This window comes from Punica granatum, chromosome 8 (genome assembly GCF_007655135.1).
Source record: "Punica granatum isolate Tunisia-2019 chromosome 8, ASM765513v2, whole genome shotgun sequence".
NCBI classification, from domain to species: domain Eukaryota; kingdom Viridiplantae; phylum Streptophyta; class Magnoliopsida; order Myrtales; family Lythraceae; genus Punica; species Punica granatum.
Window position 1 is genome coordinate 25,564,988 of NC_045134.1, and position 21,147 is coordinate 25,586,134.

At 37.8% G+C, this 21,147-nt stretch overlaps 2 protein-coding genes across 2 annotated transcripts; both read left to right on the plus strand.

Annotated features, from left to right (window-relative positions):
* Positions 1 to 6,001: 6,001 nt before the first annotated feature.
* Positions 6,002 to 7,841, plus strand: LOC116187468 (cytochrome P450 CYP736A12-like). Its single transcript, XM_031516168.1, has 2 exons — positions 6,002 to 6,689; positions 6,835 to 7,841. The coding sequence occupies exons 1-2, from the start codon at positions 6,015 to 6,017 to the stop codon at positions 7,660 to 7,662; spliced, it is 1,503 nt and encodes a 500-aa protein (XP_031372028.1). The 5' UTR covers positions 6,002 to 6,014; the 3' UTR covers positions 7,663 to 7,841.
* Positions 7,842 to 9,590: 1,749 nt separating this feature from the next.
* LOC116188890 (cytochrome P450 CYP736A12-like) lies at positions 9,591 to 13,468 on the plus strand. Its single transcript, XM_031518349.1, has 3 exons — positions 9,591 to 9,625; positions 9,733 to 9,793; positions 12,824 to 13,468. The coding sequence occupies exons 1-3, from the start codon at positions 9,591 to 9,593 to the stop codon at positions 13,466 to 13,468; spliced, it is 741 nt and encodes a 246-aa protein (XP_031374209.1).
* Positions 13,469 to 21,147: the final 7,679 nt, after the last annotated feature.

The following is a 21,147-nucleotide window of genomic DNA, read 5'->3' on the forward strand; positions in this document are numbered from 1 at the left end:
TTGGGCTAGATTGAGGTATAGAGGACAAAGGGACATTGTTGCACGGTAACATAGTCCATAGGTTCATCCAACAGTTGACTTTCCGATTGCTTGGATAATAGTGATGCATTGCTAGATACCGCTCACTGTTTGTAATGTCGAAATGGAGATTTCGATATTATTGCCAATATAATTGGGAGCCTACAAGGTCACATGCAACGACCGAATCAGTGGATGATGAAGGCAACATCATCTAATATAGATTGGATAAGGTTAAGCACAAGACGGAAATATTAGAAGTTTAATGAAATTAAACTTCTCGATTGATTGGATTTCGATTATTAGATTAAATGGATTGAATAAGGGAGCGAATCGGGTAACAACGTTTGGACCAATCATGTGATGACAAGTGGACCGATCATATGTCAACATGTAGCATAGTCATGCAATGATAAGTGGCCAAATTATAAGTTGATACTTGGACAAATCATATGACGACATGTGGTCCAATCACATGATGACAGGTGGCCTAACAAGTTGTCGACACTTGGTGCGATCATACGATGATATGTGGCCTCATGAGAAGTCGACACGTGGCATGGAGGGAAGCCGGCCGCTTGGCCAAATAAGGATGTGACAAATGGCACATAGAGAACTTACTCTTGGCAATCTTACATCGATTTGAGAACCCATCCATCCCTTTTCCAAAGCTCTATAAATAGGCACCTAGGTCCATGCTCTAAGGCATCAATATTCAGGTTCAAGAATTTCCCAATTCGATCTCAGTAAGTTGTAATATGATTACAACTTGCTCAAGGGCCATATTTGGGTTCATTAGTCTAAAAGTTTTATCTTGTGCGAGGCCTTCCTTCGGGTATAGGCCGCTAGCAGCGCTACTCCTGGAGTTCCGTCAATGCAGTTGGTGTCGATACCGGTAGAGGCGTGACATATGGAGTTCTTGGTTTGGTGAGCCGATATCAGTTCTGCGCGATAAGATCACGCCCAGGTACGCTTTTCTGCCTCTATTCTTCTAGTATGATCCTGTTCATAGGTTTCGTGCAGTAGAAAATTTTGAATTTTCTACTTTCCGTTGCTTCCGCTGTTGCTCTGTTAGGCGCGCAAGTCCTACACTTATTCCTTGTAGTTTTCTCGAAATTTAAGAATAAAATTTTATCATAATATATGTTGAGATCACATATTTCTTAATACCCAAATGGATCTCAATGATGAAAACTTCTTTACTTTAGAATTCATTAAATGCTTGTAGTTGTGGATTACTTTCCTCTAAGCTAGCTTATGGTTTGAAAGGTGAAATTTATAATAAATAATCTTCTTGTTTGCTTTTTTGTGATTTAGAAATGCAGTGAAATGATAACTTATAATATTTTCAGTTGCATTTTTATAAATTACATTACCTAATATATTATTGATGATAGAGAACATGAAATATGTAATGTTTTTCAAATTAGTCATATAGTCTATGCAAGTTATACGAATGTTTATATTTCTTTGCTTTATTTTCTCATCATTATTACTTTGTGAAAAGAATTTGCATAGCCTACCTGAAAAAAAGAAAAGAAATGTAGATTGATTAATTTAATTCTTTTTTTCTTTGGTAGATAATCTAATTTTTTATTTAGTTTTTGGAGAATATGTAATGGTGAAACATAGAGAGTGATATTTGATCAATTTATTGCACCAAAGGATTATTAAATTCATCCTTTCCCCTGTTTATGTATCACGTTAAAGAAGATAAGTAAAGAGACACTCGATCAGAGGCAAAAAATGGTAAAAATTCTATGTGATAAACTCTCATTGAACAAACAGAGGTTTTTCATAGCACAAAATCAAGGATTATATTTTAGTAACACATATATATATATATATATATTATATAAAGAAAAGGCAAAAAAAGTAGTAATAATAAAGCAAACGAAAAATTTGAGGGAAAATTTGATATACTGAGATGAGTGTAAAATGTATCATTAGGTCCAATGCATGTGTGTGTATATATATATATATATATATATATATATATGATGTGGCACCCAATATAGTAAATTGCAGTAAGGACCTCAACTATTGATCCATAGAGTACCAAAAAGTAAATGGGCAATTTAGCCTAACAAGTCATGATATTTACGTAGCAAAACCCCACCAAATACTAGCTAGAAGACCATCAGATAAATGAGTTGGATCTATACATATATATACACATGGCTATATATTCCCAAAATGACAATAAAGAGGTATCCACATATATTTATTTTGCTATCATTTTTTTTTTCGAAATAAATTTTCTAGGTTTTAGGTTCAACTTAATCCAAAATGCTTTTGAATTATCAGAGAAGATGTAGTGTAGTAGCGTATGAATTTGCTTAGTAATTAAGTGACGCAGCGTACACGCGAACAACCTGTCACAAACCCGTTGATTTCGCAGAATACCGGAACTACGACTTTCAATCTTTATTGATTCTTCGAATTCTTAGGAAATTAGCATCCAATTCGAATCGAATCCGAGAATGGGCAAAGAGCACGGTAGCTCCAAACTTTATTGAATGATAAAAAGACAACTATCTAAACCCTAGGGCTTACATCGCTTAAATAGAAAAAAAATGAAATTATAACGAAGGAAATAAAATATTCTCTAAAATAAATTATTCCTTAAAAATTGTAAAAACGCACAAATAATATAAAATTGCCTATTTGAGGCCCTAAATGATGGAATTTGGCATAAATCTCGTCTTGTCATAGCTAAAGGCAATGAGTTGTGCTCTGAAGGTCATTTCCCTTGAGACAAGGTTGTCATAATCTATTTTCTCGAAATACTGATTTGCCACTTCTTCTGTCGCATCATTCTCTCATGGATGGAGAAAATTCGCCATCGAATTGTCATCGTCGGAGCTATCACCTTGATCTTCACGAATAGAGAGATTAATATGCTTATGCTGCTTTCTCATTTGCCATTTGAATGCCTTTTTTTCTTTGCGAACTCTTTCTCTTAATTCGTTGCACATAAAATTCCGTATACCTCTTAGCCAATAAACACTTTCACTGAATCTTTACTTTCTTGATCAAGTCCTGTGCATTTCGACCAACTTTGGCAACTGAATAACCGTCGAAATCGGCACCGCAAGCATCTATACATTTTTCTTTGCATTGAAAATTTCTTCATCTAGAATATCCTCAATTTAAGCACAATAATGAAAAAGTTTATCACCTTCAATATCCTTTAATACAGATTTGTTGACAACAAACGTTGGTTTTCCTTGATCATCAAATACAAATTCTGTAACTTCTTCTTGATCTTCATTTGGATATATATCGAAAACTGAATTGGCTTCATCATATGATATGTTTTCGAAGTAATATGCTGGCATGAAACTGAAACTTCTCATTGGTAGATCTTGATTCTGTCGGTTGACTTGATGCGTAAATGAATTGTCACTTAATTCAGAAACACGATTGCGATGAAAAGAATTGCCATTCTCGTCGTCATTATTAGCATAACAAGCTTCGTAATGCTCGAGACGTTGTTGCAGCCCCTCAATCTGACGACACAACTCCACTACCTCCAAATCACGAGCGTCACCTTCCGAATGATTCTCCACAATGCGCCGTCGAATTGGATTCCTAACCTAACTCTGATACCAACTGACGCAGCGTACACACAAATAACCTGTCACAGACCCGTTGATTCCGCAGAATACCGGAACTACGACCTTCAATCCCTATTGATTTTTTGAATTCCTAGGAAATTGGCATCCAACTCGAATCGAATCCGAGAATGGGCAAAGAGCAGGGTAACTCCAAACTTTATTGAATGATCAAAAGACAACTATCTTTAGCCCTTAGGCTTATATCGTTTAAATAGAAAAAAAAAACGAAATTATAACGAATGAAATAAAATATTCTCTAAAAAAACTATTTCCTAAAAATTGTAAAAACGCCCAAATAACATAAAATTACCTGTTTGAGACCATAAACGATAGAATTCGGCCTAAATCTCGTCTTTTCAAAGCCAAAGACAGTGATTTATGCTCCGGATGCCGTTTCTCTTGAGACAAGATCGTCAGAACCTATTTTTCTCGAGGTACCGATTTGCCACTTCTTCTGCCGCATCATTAAGATATTCTGGATTCGATACTTATTGTGAGAAATTATGTACTCTTTTATTTTGACTATTAAGAATTTATATTTCATTACATTAAATTCACGCACATTCCTTGTAATTAAATTAACTTTTGGCTTTCTTTTCCTACTTCCCTTATTAATATACTAGTATATTGAACTCGTGTGTTGCAATGAATTTGTAAAGAAAATTTTATGATGAGAAGTTAAATATGAAGATGATAATTAAAATCAATTTGTAGTTGCCGAAAAATTATTCTTATGTATTATATCAACTTTAGTACGAAAAGTTTCATTGTCATGTTGGATAATAGTTATTCAAGAGCTCGCAAGCAAATAATTCATGTAAAATATTACATATTCATCATCTCGATTCTCAATCTAATTTATAAACAAAATTTAATATCATAAAAATTTACAATTACGTATTATTTTCACTCACATTTTATATAATAAGTTTTGTGTATCCCTTTAATTTTTTATTGAATATATTTTCTTTAATTATAATTACTATTATTTAGTTTCTGTATAAATTATATCTACCTTCTACGTATGTAGAGATGTTTATGTTCTTATGGATATACCGTATGCACTCTTATGAACCATATAATGATTATATGAATTATATTAGAAACATTTATAAAAAGTGAATCTTTTTTTTCAAATGTACTTATTTTCTGATTATAATTACATTAAATGTGGAGAATTATATAAAATAAAGTACATTATATTTTGGTAACATAAATTTAAATAAACTAATAAACATAGATTTTTTTTATATATCTAGAATTGTCAACCAATAATTATAAAAGCAATTATCAAAGTAGATTGTATGTATGCATGACGTCTGTATTTCCAACAGATATATATGTATATATATTTTCTGAATATATATTTATTTTATTATCTTAATTATTTGATAAATATTTTGTTAATGTGAATTAATTGTATATATATTTACATTGATGCCACTATTAAATGCACATATATATTTCCTGAATATATATATATTTTATTATTTTATTATACGATAAATATTTTTTAATTTAAATTAATTGTATATATACTTACATTAATTCTACTATTTAATGAACATATATATTACCTTTAATTATATTTATTTTATTATTTTATTATTTGATAAATATTTAGTTAATTTGAATTAATTGTAAATACAGTTATGCCACTATTTAATGCACATATATATTTCCTGAGCATATATTTATTTTATTATTTTATTAATATTTTGTTAATGTGAATTAACTGTATGTGTATTTAAATTTATGCCACTATTTAATGACTTGTTTTCAAGTTTATGTATAGATTATTCTATTATTTGATAAATATTTTGTTAATGTGAATTAATTGTATAGGTATTTACATGTACTCCACTCTTTAATGTACATATATATTCCCTAATAAATTATTTATAATATTATATTTGATAAATATTTTGTTAATGTGAATTAATTGTATAGGTATTTACATGTACTCCATTATTTAATGTACATATATATTCCCTAATATATATTTATTATATTATATTTGATAAATATTTGTTAATGTGCATTAATTGTATATTTATTTACATTTATGCAACTATTTAATGCACATATATATTTATTTTATTATTTTACTATTTGATAAATATTATATTAATATTAATTAATTGTATATGTATTTATATTTATGCAACTATTTAATATCTTGTTTACATTTATGGCATGCGTCTAGTTTCACACTTGCCAAAGCATCATATCGACGAGTTTTTATATAATAATAATAATAATAATAATAATAATAATAATAATTAATAAGAGTGTTATTTATGTGTGTGTGTGTGTATATATATAACACTTCAAAGCTCTCAAACTGAGAGTCATTTCATCTAGCCAATTTTATAAATGGATCTTTATACATCAGTGGCCACTCTCTTTGCTATCCTCGGAGCTCTCCAATTGCTTCTCCATTACTTCCGGCATGCCAGGAAGCTGCCACCGGGTCCTTGGCCGTTTCCTGTGATCGGAAACCTCCACATGCTGGGCAAACTGCCCCACCAAAGTCTGCGCAAACTGGCCAAGACATATGGCCCCATCATGTCCATCCATCTTGGCACTGTGCCTGCCATCGTGGCCTCGTCCCGTGAAGCCGCCGATCTATTCCTCAAAACCCATGACCGGGCCTTTGCAGGCCGCCCTAAAACCCTAGCCATTGAGCACGTATTTTACAGCGGGAAGGGCATCGCCTTCACAGACTATGGGCCCTACTGGCAGAATGTCAGGAAACTGTGCATTTCGCAGCTCTTTAGCCCATCCAAGATTGATCGCTTTGGGACGATGAGGAAGGAGGGGCTCTGCCATCTCGTGAGGAAGATCAAGGACGCTGCTGTGGCGCACCAGGTGGTGGACATTAGCGCGCCAGTGGAGGAGCTCATGGGAGACATGTCCTTTAGAATGATATTAGGGAGCAGTTTCAAGGACAGGTCCAATTTGAAGGCTATTATTCATGAGGGACTACGCTTAGCTGGTACCTTTAATCTTGCTGATTACATGCCATTATTCCGGGCATTTGATCTTCAGGTACTAATTAATTTTCGAATTTTTTCAAATTGTGTCTATCGGCCTGCTAAGATCTCTCCATTTCGATATCGCGTGTCCCTTGCTCTTTCTCTACAGTTGATAATTAAGATTTTCATTCTGAGTATACATGGTGTTGCTTCCCCAGGGAATAACTCAACGGTCCAAGGAAATCCATGTGAGCATCGACAAAGTGCTGGAGGAGATTATCGACGAACACGAAAGAAATGATGTGGAATCAGAAAGCGTCGGAGTCTTTGTGGACGTGTTACTCTCCATGATGAACCAGTCATTAGATACGGACAACAATAAACTTACAGTTTCACTCAACCGAACCAACCTCAAGGCTATCCTACTAGATATGATCACAGGTTCCTACGAGTCCTCGTCAATCGCGATCAACTGGGCATTCTCGGAACTCCTGAGGAATCCACATGTGATGGCTCAGCTCCAGGAAGAGCTCAATACGGTTGTCGGGATGGATCGGATGGTTGAGGAAGCAGATTTAATGAAGTTAAACTATCTAGAGATGGTAGTGAAGGAAACCCTAAGACTTCATCCTGTTGAGCCACTGCTACTTCCCCACGAATGCAAGGAGGATACAGTAATCAACGGATATCATATACCCAAGAAGTCGCGGATCATTGTGAATGTTGGGGCTATCGGGAGAGACCCAAAAATTTGGTCAGGCAATGCTGAAGAGTTTATTCCTGAGAGATTCATCGACAACGATATAGATCTCAAAGGACATGACTTCCAGCTCATCCCGTTCGGATCCGGAAGGAGAATTTGCCCTGGAATGGTGCTAGGGTTAATAAATGTCCAACTCGTTGTTGCACAGTTGGTGCATTGTTTCAAGTGGGAACTACCCCATGGAATGTTGCCGTGTGAGTTGGATATGACAGAGGAGTATGGCATGTCATGTTCTAGGGCTAATCATCTTCTTTTGAAGCCTACTTATCGTTTGCTAGTTTAAATTCAGACATTTAAAGGAAGATGTTTTAGTGCAGTCGCAGAAGATGTCTACGACTCAGACACCAAAAGGTCTCAAGTTCGATCCTCACTAGTGGAATCTATGTATCCTATATTTCGCTTTGATTTCCTATCATCTCATCGGCTCCCTCATGACAAGAAAAAATAAAATCAGGACATTTATTTTCAGTCCTATTACTTATACAAATATATATAATTCCGTAGTAGTAGTAGTCAATATGATGCTTGGCAAGGTATTTAAAATATATTAGATGTAAGAAAAGATTCTGCAATGCAAGTCGATATATATCTTTATATATATATATACACACACACATATATAAAGATATTGTGCAATATAATTTTTATGCAGTTTTTCACCCCCAATCCACCTCATACAATCATCTTTATCAGCCCTCAGAATAACTAATGTAGACCCGCTGCGCATTGCTATGGCTGCATTAATATAATCAGTGCTGCATTAAGTACATTGATGGATTAGTGTGTATTTATAACATTATCATATTTACATTATCATTCAAAAGCATTGATGAAAATATCAGGTTACATATCTTAAATCATTAAGTCTAATGAAATGGCACTTGTTTCTTATATTTCCGTAGAACTACAAATATATAGAAAATCAGCAGCATCAGACAAAATATATCAACATATTCTTGTATCTTAGACTATCAGGAACTTCATAAAATACAAAAAAAAGAAAGAAATAAAACAAAAAACATTCTCACTCCTCCTTTGCAATAAAAGGTTGAAACCTCCAATGGACATGTAAAACACAAAAGCACTGGCAATATTCCATATTCATCAAAATCTCTCATTCGACTCTAATGTTTGCTTTGTGACTCCCTACTTCTCTTCTTTGACAAACCTACCAATAATATAGAAGATACGCAATTACTATTACTGAATTCGATAGCAATAAGAGCATGAGCTAACTCATACTCTATTTAGGGTAAAAACAAATAACCAAATTTTATATTAATAAACACTAAAGTAGACATACTGAGGAATGATGGAGGTATGGGGTGAAGGACAACCAAATCCCTCAAATCCGTGGAATATTTTGAAAGATTGACTGAAATGGTTGAAATTCTGATTTGGTAGAAGAAAAAGATATGATAGGTGGTGGTCAAATTGGATAGAGAAATACTGTGTCAAAGATTGTAGAGAATGTCATTTCTTTGGTCACATGGAGGAACAGTGAGAAGCAAGATAGCGGGAAATAGTGGAAAAGTAAAAAAGAACCAACTTAAATATCATAAGTACAGAGAGTAAGAGTTGGTGATATTAGCAAATTCATAAACTTTGCCCATCACATATCTGAGTTATTTGATGTTTTCTATTAGATAAATTTAATTGATAGCAAATTAAGAAAATTAGTAATTAGTAATTCATAACCATATTGAATTTTCGAGATTGACCATGTATTTTTAGGAAGGATTCACAGTCAATTAAATTACCAAGTCAAAAATAAGTCCATTAAAAAGGAATAAAATAAGGAAAGATTGCAATTTAAATTATCAACTCATTGAAATTCTAAAATGATAGAAACGATTGTTATAAATATTACCATAGTATTATCAACTGCCAAAATAGGTTGATTTGATAGGAAAATATGTGTGATATAACCAAACCAGGTGATCACAATACAATTGAAGTAGTTCATCCTTCACCGTAAGCCTAATTCTTGACCTCCTACAAGCATTCTATACAGACCCCAGTTAAAAAAAAATGTGAAGGGGATCTTCAGTCCAGTCCATCATTCATATCGAATTCTACTCCTCTATGGTATCGGGAGGAAATCACAAAAGAGTAGTGAAATGAGGGGTCTTGGGCTGGTAACCAAGCGTAGGAGCTCTTTACAAAAGAGTAGTGAAAAGGAAAGGAGGTCGGGATGTCGTGCCCAAGCCGATGGCCCTGCTGACCAGGTGGTCCGACCCGGTCCGGTAGGGTTGAATATGACTCGAGCGACCCGAATCTGGATCCAACCAGATCTGGTCGGGTCGAGCAAGATCCGACCATATCTGGTTAGATCTTGATCTGCACTGATCAGATCTGGGCTGGTTCCTGGAGACATTGCGCCAAGCGGTGGTGGCACAACAGTAGCAGCAGCGGTACGCGGCGGAGCAACAACAACAACCACAGGCCACAAACTGCAACGAACAGCAGTCGGACCCAGGTGAAAGACATAAATATATATATATATATGTATGTATATATATGTATATATTTATTCTACATGGAAATTAAATAAATATGTGTACAAGTTCTAGCCACTTGGTGACTTGGAGCACCCAGCTTGAAATGGACCAATTATTGAAGATAAAAGATGCGGTGATGATCAAACAAACTATTCCATCTAAGCAGAGATGTGGTGATGATTATTAATACACAAGGTGCTTCATAGTTTTTCAAATTTTCTGGATAAATATCTTATTTTGGTAGATAAAATATAAATTAAATGATTGTATCTTCGAGGTTATATCATTCATATCTATTTCTTCCGCAACTTAATTGTCCGAGGATTGTTGCTCTTCCAATCATATACGGGATCACTAAACACAACGATTATTACGCGTATGCATGCTTTTTTTTCCTCGATTCATATCAAATCACCCATGAATTAACCTATTGTATACTTAGCTTGGAAGATACCTTGTCGCGAAAATAATTGTGTAGAATTTGACTCATAACCATACGAAAAGTCCCTTTTGCATTTGCTTCATAGTTTGAGAAGATTCAGACTCCAATTTTTCCAATCATCGACCACACTTTCCAACAAAGTTTAAATCTTCATCGGGCCAACCGACACAAACTCCCATTGGCTTATCCATTCCGTGAATTCGCAGGCGTTTCACAAGGCCAAGTAGGACGAAACCCGAATATTTCCGTTTAGAAAGAGAAACGAATATATATCTTTTATTTTATTTTTTAACAAAAAAGGCCTCGATTTCTTGAGCACGAGGGTAGATAATTCTTTGACCAAAAAAAAAGAAGAGTAGAAAGCTCATATTTAAATCATTAATTTAACATTTGGCCCGACTATAGTATACAAAGTCACTTGTCACCATCAATTTTATTTTCTCTATTTTATCACCTGACTTCCAAATTTCTTGATGGGACGCGAGCAATTTAATTAAGGCAATCAGATCTCCATGCTCTTGTTCTCTTGAGAGGTATTCTACTATAAATTTCTGTAGATGGAAAAGATTCGAGTATGAGCCCAACGATTGATGCTGTAGTTTTCGATATTTTAAAATGTTGTCGTGAAGACGCAGTTACGTATGAAATATGTAAATGAAAGACAATGGAAGAATTCTTTTCACATTCATCAAGGAAAAGGATACACGTATATGTACAAACTCTGCCCAACTAAATTGCCTAAAATACTGTCTTTTTTTTTTTCCCTTTCTCAACGATGACAAAAACGAGTACAGGGAAAAAATGTCTACGAGGGCAAATTACAGCAATCCACCTAGATCACCATTCTGCCTAAAATACTTTGTCTATTTCCTAAGATGAATGGCAATGGAATAGAAAGAATTGGTACATAGTATACATAGAATATACATTTGATGATTGTGCCCCGTAGATACAGTAATACTCCCCCTCAAGTTGGATTAGGAATGTCAATAATGCCCAACTTGCAAAGAAGAAACTGGAAATGATCACGACCCAGGACCTTCGTAAAAATATCCGCGAGTTGGAGGTTGTTGGAGACATGAAGCACAGAAATTTGACCCTACTTGAAATGATCGCGAACGAAATGGCAGTCAATCTCGATGTGCTTCTTCTGTTCATGAAACACTGGATTGGTGGCAATAGGGATAGTTGCCGGTTGTGACAAAATAGGAAAATGATTGGCTAACAAGTCCACAATAGTATTTGAGGAGGCGTTTGATTTCAGAATTAAAGTAACTTTAATTTTGATTTTGATTTTGATTGTGAAAAAAAACAAATGAGATGGTATTATAAATTTGACTTGGGAAACGTGTATTTTTGTTTTGTAGTGAGTAGAGTTAAAATCAAAATTATGATTCTAAAATTTGACCCTAAAATCAAACATGCCCTGAGGATCTTCTGGCTACTAGACATCGATGAAATAAGTACTCACTTCTTAGAAAACCCGAAAGAATTTTTTTTTTTTTCCAAACTGAAACAAGGAATTGGAAAAGCTTAAAATGTTACGTCATTTTATTAGCTTTCAGACTAAGACAGTGAGATGAAAACCATTGAAAAAACCTAGAAACAAAATGTGGAAGCATGGAATATATAGCTAATTGGTGTTGGTTTAGGGTTGGGGCTTGTGGGTGGGGGGGTATGTTTTGGGTTGAGGTGGGGTAGGGTGGGGGGTGGGAATTGGAAAAGCAAAACAGCTTCTAGAAAAATGTTCTAAAAAGGCGCAGCAGAAAACGTGAACCAAAATGTACAGCAAAATAAAGAGAGAAGTTAGAACTTACACTGAAAGGCTGTTAAGCATAGGTATCCATGACCTGCCCCAGTTAGGGACGAAGTCATCACCCAATAACATATAGCCACCTCCGATGGCATCTGAGGTGAGACAATGGCCTACGGCGTTATTAATCAGGCCAAGGCTTGCCAACTGAGAAGTTAAGCTTACTGGGAACCTATTTGTACAGAAGTACCCGAACTTGAAGCCCGACATTGCCACTCTTATCTCTCGTCTTTGCCCAATGAAGTCAGTGTAAAGAACCTCTGTTTCACCCCTACAAAGTTCCTGCCAATAAGATGAAAACGGATTAACGAAATAGAAGAAGTTAAAAGCAGTACACAGAGAGTATGGGTAGAAAATTGCAGAGAAAACCAATCGTTGATGTCTTATATCTATCTCGGAAGTGCATAAAGGAAATTGAGTCGCAACCCACTTCGATATTTTTAGGGTTTCCGCTCCATCGCTGTTCTACCCTTCTCTCTCTCTCTTCGTTTCTCCCATTTAAGCTATTCTTTTCATTTTCAATCAGAAGAATAATTTTTTTCCCCTAAAAGATCTCTTGAGACACATGGATGGCCGGAGAGGGTCTCTTTGACATTCTCCTTTAGCCTAAAAAAAGGAGATGCTCTTGCCAATGGATCTTTACGCATCAATGGCCACTCTCTTTGCTATCCTAGGAGTCCTCCACTAGGTACTCCGCCTCTTCCAACGCGCAGAGAAGCAGCCGCCCGGTCCTTGGCCACTTCCGGTGATCTGGAATCTCCACGTGCTGGGCAAACTGCCCCACCAAAGCCTGCGCAAACTGGCCAAGGGATATGGTCCCATCATGTGCCTGCGCGTTGGGAATGTTCCCGCCATCGTGGTGTCATCCCCCGAGGCCGCCAAGCTGTTCCTCCAAACCCATGATCGGATCGTTGCAGGCCACCCTAAAACCCACGCCACCGATCACATTTTTTACCGTGGGAAGGGTATTGCCCTTATAGATTATGGGCCTCACAGGCAGAGTGTCAGGAGACTATGCATTTCACAACTCTTGAGCCCGTCGAAGATCAATCTCTTTGGGCCGGTGAGGAAGGAGGAGCTTCGGCATCTCGTGAGGAAGATTAAGGAGGCTGCAGCGGTTCGCGAGGTGATGGACCTTAGCGCGGCAGTGGGGCAACTTATTGGAGACGTGGCCTTTAGAATGATATTAGGAGGCAGCAGTTATAAGGACACGGCCAATTCGAGGGCTATGATTCGTGAGGGTCTAACTTTAGTCGGTGCCTTTAATCTTGCTGATTATGTGCCCTTATTAAGGGCATTCGCTCTTCGGATACTTAACTTTGTGTACCTCTGAAAAAAATTAAATTTCCAACACTTATATTTTTTTTTCCATATAGCCGGTGAGTTCAAGAAATTAACTTTTGGAATAGAAAATCGTAAACATATTTTTACCTAAAAATGAAGAACAATTTTTTAGGAAAAGGAATTTGTCTAATTTCCCAAATTCAAAACAATTTAGAGAAGTATTTCTAATAGTTTCCCAACTTTATTCTCCTTAATTGGAAGGTTCTGTATTGTTTTTTTCCTATTTAATTATATCTTTATCCTTCCTTTAATTGGAAAGTCTCCAATAGTTATTAGACATTGAATATAAGGTTGAACTTTCTAAATTTTGAGTTTGTAAATGTAAACATGATTTATCAATTTTATGTAGAGAAATAAATCAAGAAAAGGTTAAGAAAAATAGAAATGAAAAATAAAGAAGACTTTTCTAAAAGTAAACGAGCCAAATATGCCAAGAAGACCTAACAATGGGCCGCATTGAATATGAAGGAATGCAGCATTGAAGGATGGAAACCATTTTTTTTTAATAAAGTACTAAACTATTAGTCCGCATAAAGACAAAAAAAACTTTGGCTAATAGAAATCACTAATAGCTAATAAATCAGTATAAATAGTTTCAATAAATACCGAATTTGAAATCTCTTAGTTACAGCGAAGGCGTACGCCATTAAGTTACATCATCTTGTTTTTTTCAAATTTTCTGTGACATTCACAAAGGTTTCTCTTCGCTTTCGCCTCTCTCCAACTTTTTTCTATAATTAATAATTTCATTCCAAAATTAATGCATGTGTTTATTGCCCTAAAGAATCACTCAGCGATCTAAGGCAATACCTGAGAGCATCGACAAAGTACTCGAGGAGATTATGGACGAACATGAAAGGAATGCGGCATTAAGAAGCACTAAAGACTTTGTGGATGTGCTACTCTCGATGTTGAACCGACCAATAATAGATCCCGACAATGAACGTCAACTTTCTTTTGATCATACCAACCTCAAGGCTATCCTACTAGATATGATCACTGGTTCCTGTGAGTCCTCGTCAAACGCGATCAACTGGGCATTCTCGGCACTCTTGAGGAATCCGCATGTGATGGCTCAGCTCCAGGAAGAGCTCAATACGGTTGTTGGGATGGATCGGATGGTTGAGGAAGCAGATTTAATGAAGTTAAACTATCTAGAGATGGTAGTTAAGGAAACTCTAAGACTTCATCCCGTCGAGCCACTGCTACTTCCCCACGAATGCATGGAGGATACAGTAATCAACGGATATCACATACTCAAGAAGTCGCGGATCATTCTAAATGACGTTTGCACTTTTATTTTGGTTGTTTTTAGCTAGATTCGATATATACTTTTGCCAAAAGCTGATAGACATTCTAACGCCGGAATTCAATATTTGCGTTAATTAGCTCAATCGATAAACAAGGTACAGACAACTATAAATGGCTTAGATGTAGAGAAAGTGGCTTTTAATACAATGGCACATGCATGCTCAAGGTCAGATTATATGAATTCCAGGTTCTATTATCATAAGTGAAATCGTCCGTAAATTGTACTATTCTCCTTTTTTTTTATAAATTATTTTTCTATTCGTAAATTGCACTTTTCTCTTTTTTTTATAAATTATTTTTCGATTCATTTACTAAAAATATAAACCTTTCCTTTGTAACAGAAAAGCCCAAATACTATCAAGTTGTCCCATAAAATTTTTTTTTTTTAACAGTTGCAGAAAATTCGTCTTGCGACTTCCCTCTTACGACCGATATTAGGAGACAACCTTTTTGATTGGTAGTTGTTTTTAATAGATGCAGAGAACCAAACATTACAAAAGCTTCATATAATTAATTAAAATGCAAGATGAATTTTTAGGGTTTCGGATGATATAACCAATGACGGTGTTAATGTAGAATGTGTTACGGGTTAAAAGAGGGCAAAGGAGTCGATTGTAATAAAAGAGGAATTGCGGGGTCAAATTATAAGAAAAGAAGAGTGAGAGACGAGAATATAACAAATAGGAGAGTAGGGGTATATTTCATAAGTCTGAAGAAGTTAGTTACAGAGAAGCAAGAATAGCGTGAGTCAGTAATTCCTAGTATAAAGGATCACTGATGTAATCACAACTCTATTCAGGAATGAAGAATATTGTTTTCTGGAAATTCTCTGAATTTCTCTGCTTCTCTTCGATCTTCTTTCCCTCTTCTATCTTCTCTTCTTCTCAGCTGTATCTTCATCAGTCTAGTCCATCACAGTTGGTATCAGAGCCACCTCCTGGCACCTATGGGGACACGGGCACAGGAAGTTAGCAAGATGGCCACAGCGTTGGAAGAGCAAGATAAGGCAATCATCGAGCTCAAAAGCAGCACAAGCAACACCAATAGCAGGATCGATCAACTGACTGAGATGATCAGTGGACTCGCACTACAGCAGAGTCGCCTGATGCAGCATCTGCAAATTGGTGAGTCGAAATCTGTCTCTCATCAAACTAGTGGATCTGATGTGGGACACTATTCTGCTACTGCCAGAATAGGCAAGCTCGAATTTCCTAGGTTCAGTGGTGAGGGAGTAAGAGAATGGTTGTATAGGTGCGAACAATTTTTCGAAGTAGACATGACTCCTGATGATGTTAAGGTGAAATTGGTGGCTATCCACCTCGAGGGAAGGGCATTACAGTGGTACCAGGCGTATGTGAGGTCACTGGGAGTAGAAGGGAAGGCAGTGATCTGGAGTGAATATGTGACAGCGGTGGTATCGAGGTTTGGTGATTCGGGGTATGAAGACCCTATGGCAGATTTAAAAAACCTTAGACAGGTTGGATTTGTGCAAGACTACATGACGGAATTCGACGCCTTACTGAACAGGGTTACAATCACTGAATCTGATGCTCTTAGCCATTTTCTGGGGGGACTGAAAAGCGAAATCCAGCTACCCATTCGCATGTTTCATCCTACCACACTAACTCAAGCTTATTCCCTAGCCAAACTACAAGAATCAACCTACACAGTCCTACACAAACCAGGCTCTCCCATTCCAAAGCTACATAATCCTTTCACCAGCAACAACCACACACACTCCCCAAGCATTACTACAAATACTCTTAAAAGCAACCCACTTATCACTTCCAGAAACACCATGACCAGCAACTACAAGAACACTGGCAATGGCCTACTGCCACTGCCAAGCCATAATTCCCCACGAAATACACCACCATTACACAACCACCCCCACAGAACACTGACTCAAAAGGAAATGGATGAGAAAAGGGCTAAGAATCTTTGTTTTTGGTGTGAGGAGAAGTTCGTACCTGGGCACAAATGTTCAAGAAGGCAGGCCTTCCTTATTGAAGTGGAAGCAGTCGAAGAAGATCAAGAAGTGTCAACAGAGGAAGAATTGGAGGAGATTCCACCACCACAGATATCCTTAAATGCTCTCTTGGGCACTCAAAGTTTTCAAACCATGAGGGTGGTGGGTACTGTGGGCAGACGATTGCTACACATTCTGGTGGACTCTGGTAGTACTCACAATTTCCTTAATGAGGAGGTAGGAGGAAGGCTGGGGTGTCTAACTGAGCCTATGCCAATGGTGAAGGTGGCAGTGGCTAATGGTAATGAACTGAATTGTAAAAAAGTGTGCAAGAAGTTCAGGTGGAAGATGCAAGGCAGAGAGTATGAGGCAGATATGCTACTGCTTCCCTTGGAAAGTTACGATATGGTCCTAGGGGTACAGTGGCTATCGACCTTGGGGGATATACTGTGGAATTTCAAGGAATTGCAGATGAAATTTGTGGTAGGAGATGAGGAGAGTATATTACAAGGGAGTAATTCTGAAGAACTCAAGACCATCGGAGAGGAACAAATGGAGAAACTGTTACAAAAAAAGGATCAGCTATCCAGGGTGCAGCTCTGCACGTTGGAATTAACTTGTACCAGCAAGGTGCAAGTCAGCAGCAGTCAGGAAAATAAAAAAACACCTGAACTGGAGTTACTGCTCAGAGAATTTGAAGATGTTTTTAGGGAACCTCAAGGCCTACCTCCCAAAAGGGCACATGATCACAGGATTCCACTCAAAGAAGGGGGTCAGGCAGTAAACATCAGACCCTACAGGTACCCTGCACTACAGAAAGACGTTATTGAGAAGATGACAAGAGAGATGATAGAGTCGGGAATTATACAGTCCAGTCATAGCCCATTCTCATCTCCTGTGGTGTTAGTGAAGAAGAAGGATGGTTCATGGAGGATGTGTGTTGATTACAGGAGTCTCAACAACTTGACTATTAAAGACAAGTTCCCTATTCCCCTGGTGGAAGAATTACTGGATGAGTTGCATGGGTCCTCAGTCTTTTCAAAAATCGACTTGAGGTCTGGTTACCACCAGATTCGAATGTATGAAAGAGATGTGCATAAGACAGCCTTCCGAACTCATGAGGGACATTATGAGTTTCTGGTTATGCCCTTCGGGCTCACTAATGCACCCTCAACATTCCAGGGTCTGATGAATGAGGTATTCAGACCATATCTCAGAAAATTTGTATTAGTTTTTTTTGATGATATTCTGGTGTTCAGTCAGGATTGGAGAAGACATATGGAACACCTGAGGAAGGTATTCATGCTGCTACGAGAGCACTCCCTCTTTGCAAAGCAATCTAAATGCAATTTTGGGGAGGATAAGGTGGAGTACCTAGGACATTATGTCTCGGCTGCAGGGGTATCAACAGACCCCAGGAAATTAAGGGCAGTACAAGAGTGGCCTTTACCTACTACTGTGAAACAGTTAAGGGGATTCTTGGGTCTCACAGGGTACTATAGGAGGTTTGTGAAGAATTATGGAGGTATAAGTAGACCTCTCACAGATCTTCTCAAGAAGGATTCTTTCAGGTGGAATGAGGCAGCTCAGGAAGCTTTCGAGGAGCTTAAGAAGGCCATGACCTCTACTCCTGTACTAGCTTTACCTGACTTCTCAAGAGAGTTTGTGGTGGAGACAGATGCTTCGGGAATAGGGATTGGGGCTGTGTTGCAGCAAGGGGGGCATCCTATAGCATATATCAGCAAGGTGCTAGCTCCTAAACATCAAGCACTCTCAGTGTATGAAAGAGAACTCTTTGCCATACTCTATGCAGTCAAAAAGTGGAGTCATTATTTGAGTGGAAGACATTTCATCATCAAAACAGATCACCAAAGCTTAAAATACCTCCTGGAACAGAGGCTCAACACCCCTCTCCAACACACATGGCTGGCCAAGCTATTGGGGTATGATTACGAGATAAGCTATAAAAGGGGTAAGGAGAACGTGGCAGCAGACGCACTCTCTCGCATATCAGGATAGGAACTCTGTTCTATGGCACTATCTACGATGTCTACAAGTTTTTTTAGCAGAATTCAAGAAAGTTGGAGCTCGGATCATAAGATGCAACAGCTAATAGTAGCTATAAGGGAAGAATCAAACTCACACCCAAAGTTCACATGGCAGGATGGGCAACTAAGAAGAAATGGGAGACTCGTAGTAGGTAATGACATTTCCTTACAACAGGATATCATTGCAGCTTACCACTCAAGTCCCATAGGAGGGCATTCTGGGGCACAAGCAACTGCTAAGAGAATAGCAAGTCTCATGTACTGGAAGGGACTGTGGAGACAAGTCAGGCAGTTCGTGAGGGAATGTCAGATTTGTCAACAAAATAAGGCAGAACACCTCGCTTACCCTGGTCTCCTCCAACCATTACCTATGCCCAGGTCAGTCTTCACCGACATTACCATGGACTTTATCGAGGGTCTCCCTAAGTCTATGGGGAAGGAAGTAATATTCGTGGTAGTCGACAGGTGCACCAAATACGCCCATTTCATGTCTCTCTCTCACCCCTATTCAGCCTCAACAGTAGCCCAAGCTTTTTTGGACAATGTTTTTAAACTACACGGGATGCCGGAAACTATCGTAAGTGACCGAGACCCTGTGTTTCTGAGCAAGTTTTGGCAGGACTTATTCAGACTTCAAGGGGTGGAGCTGCTAGCATCCACGGCCTACCACCCACAGACAGATGGGCAGTCGGAGGCTGTCAACAAGTGCCTGGAGACCTATTTAAGGTGTATGACCGGAGATAAGCCATCTATGTGGGCTAAATGGATACCCCTGGCAGAGTGGTGGTATAACACTACCTATCACAATTCTACAGGGAGGACACCCTTTGAAGCACTCTACGGGTTTCAACCCCCCTTGAACATGCCCTACTTCCCTCATGACTCAACGGTAGCAGCAGTCGACACATATATGACTGACAGAGAAGGTATGATCAGAACCCTCAAGTTTCATCTAAAAAGGGCACAGGAGAGGATGAAAGTGCAGGCAGACAAGAAAAGAACCGAGAGGGAGTTTTCAATTGGAGATTCCGTATACCTAAAGCTACAACCATACAGACAACATACAGCAGCTAATCGAATATCAGAGAAGCTTTCTCCCCGATTTTATGGCCCTTACGAAATCATGGACAAAATCGGTAAAGTAGCTTACAAATTAAAGTTACCTGCTTCAGCACAGATCCACCCTGTATTCCACGTCTCGCAATTGAAGAAAGCTATCGGGGTCGCTAATTGTTCAACTGAGCTACCCATATCGGCTGACGACTCAGAAGCTCTAACGATGCAGCCATCTGCAATAATGGAAAGAAGGATGGTGAGAAGAGGAAATAAGGCGGCCGCCCAAGTGCTTGTCCACTGGACCCACACTTCCCCAGCAGAGGCAACCTGGGAGTACGCCGATGAGCTCAGATGGCGATTTCCGTGGTTCGACCTTGAGGGCAAGGGTTTTGAAGGGGAGGGGAATGTTACGGGTTAAAAGAGGGCAAAGGAGTCGATTGTAATAAAAGAGGAATTGCGGGGTCAAATTATAAGAAAAGAAGAGTGAGAGACGAGAATATAACAAATAGGAGAGTAGGGGTATATTTCATAAGTCTGAAGAAGTTAGTTACAGAGAAGCAAGAATAGCGTGAGTCAGTAATTCCTAGTATAAAGGATCACTGATGTAATCACAACTCTATTCAGGAATGAAGAATATTGTTTTCTGGAAATCCTCTGAATTTCTCTGCTTCTCTTCGATCTTCTTTCCCTCTTCTATCTTCTCTTCTTCTCAGCTGTATCTTCATCAGTCTAGTCCATCACAGAATGTGATTAACAATTATGCCAACTTGTGATTTCATAATTTAAATTAGAGTCACGGACATATTTTATATTTATGATCGTTTATATGTTCTATTGACATCTTTGTTTTGCAACCAAACTCAATTTAAGTTTTAAAATACTTCATATTTGTATAGGAGACGAGGGAATTGTTTTCTCCGGAAGAATAGGAAATCTGGAGGGGGCGGAGAAAACGACGGGCAAAGAACATTAGCAGCATCTAAATTTGCAGTCCCGAAATTCGATCGAGCAACATTAATTTCCTGCATGTTTTTGGTTCTTCTCTTCAACTCAGAAAATCGTTCAACAATGAAACAGTCGATGTTTACATAGTCAATTTTGAACAACATTTTTTCTTTTCAACTTTGTCCTCAACTTTGGAAAATTCACCTTTTCGTTTCCCTTCTGATAATTTCACGGGCGGAGAATTCGATAAATATTATATGGTTTTCTCTAAGTAGAAAACATAATATATAGGAAACCATTTTTGATAGCTCCCCACAACATTTCTTCAATTAACAACAA

Excerpts from the sequence above, each read along its gene's own strand:
- LOC116188890 (XM_031518349.1), top strand. The coding sequence starts at position 9,591 with ATGGCCCTGCTGACCAGGTGGTCCGACCCGGTCCG. Across the intron at positions 9,626-9,732 it reads AGGTGGTCCGACCCGGTCCG|ATCTGGGCTGGTTCCTGGAG; the intron begins GTAGGGTTGAAT and ends TGCACTGATCAG. Across the intron at positions 9,794-12,823 it reads GCACAACAGTAGCAGCAGCG|GTACTCCGCCTCTTCCAACG; the intron begins GTACGCGGCGGA and ends GTCCTCCACTAG.
- LOC116187468 (XM_031516168.1), top strand. The coding sequence starts at position 6,015 with ATGGATCTTTATACATCAGTGGCCACTCTCTTTGCTATCCTCGGAGCT. Across the intron at positions 6,690-6,834 it reads TCCGGGCATTTGATCTTCAG|GGAATAACTCAACGGTCCAA; the intron begins GTACTAATTAAT and ends TTGCTTCCCCAG.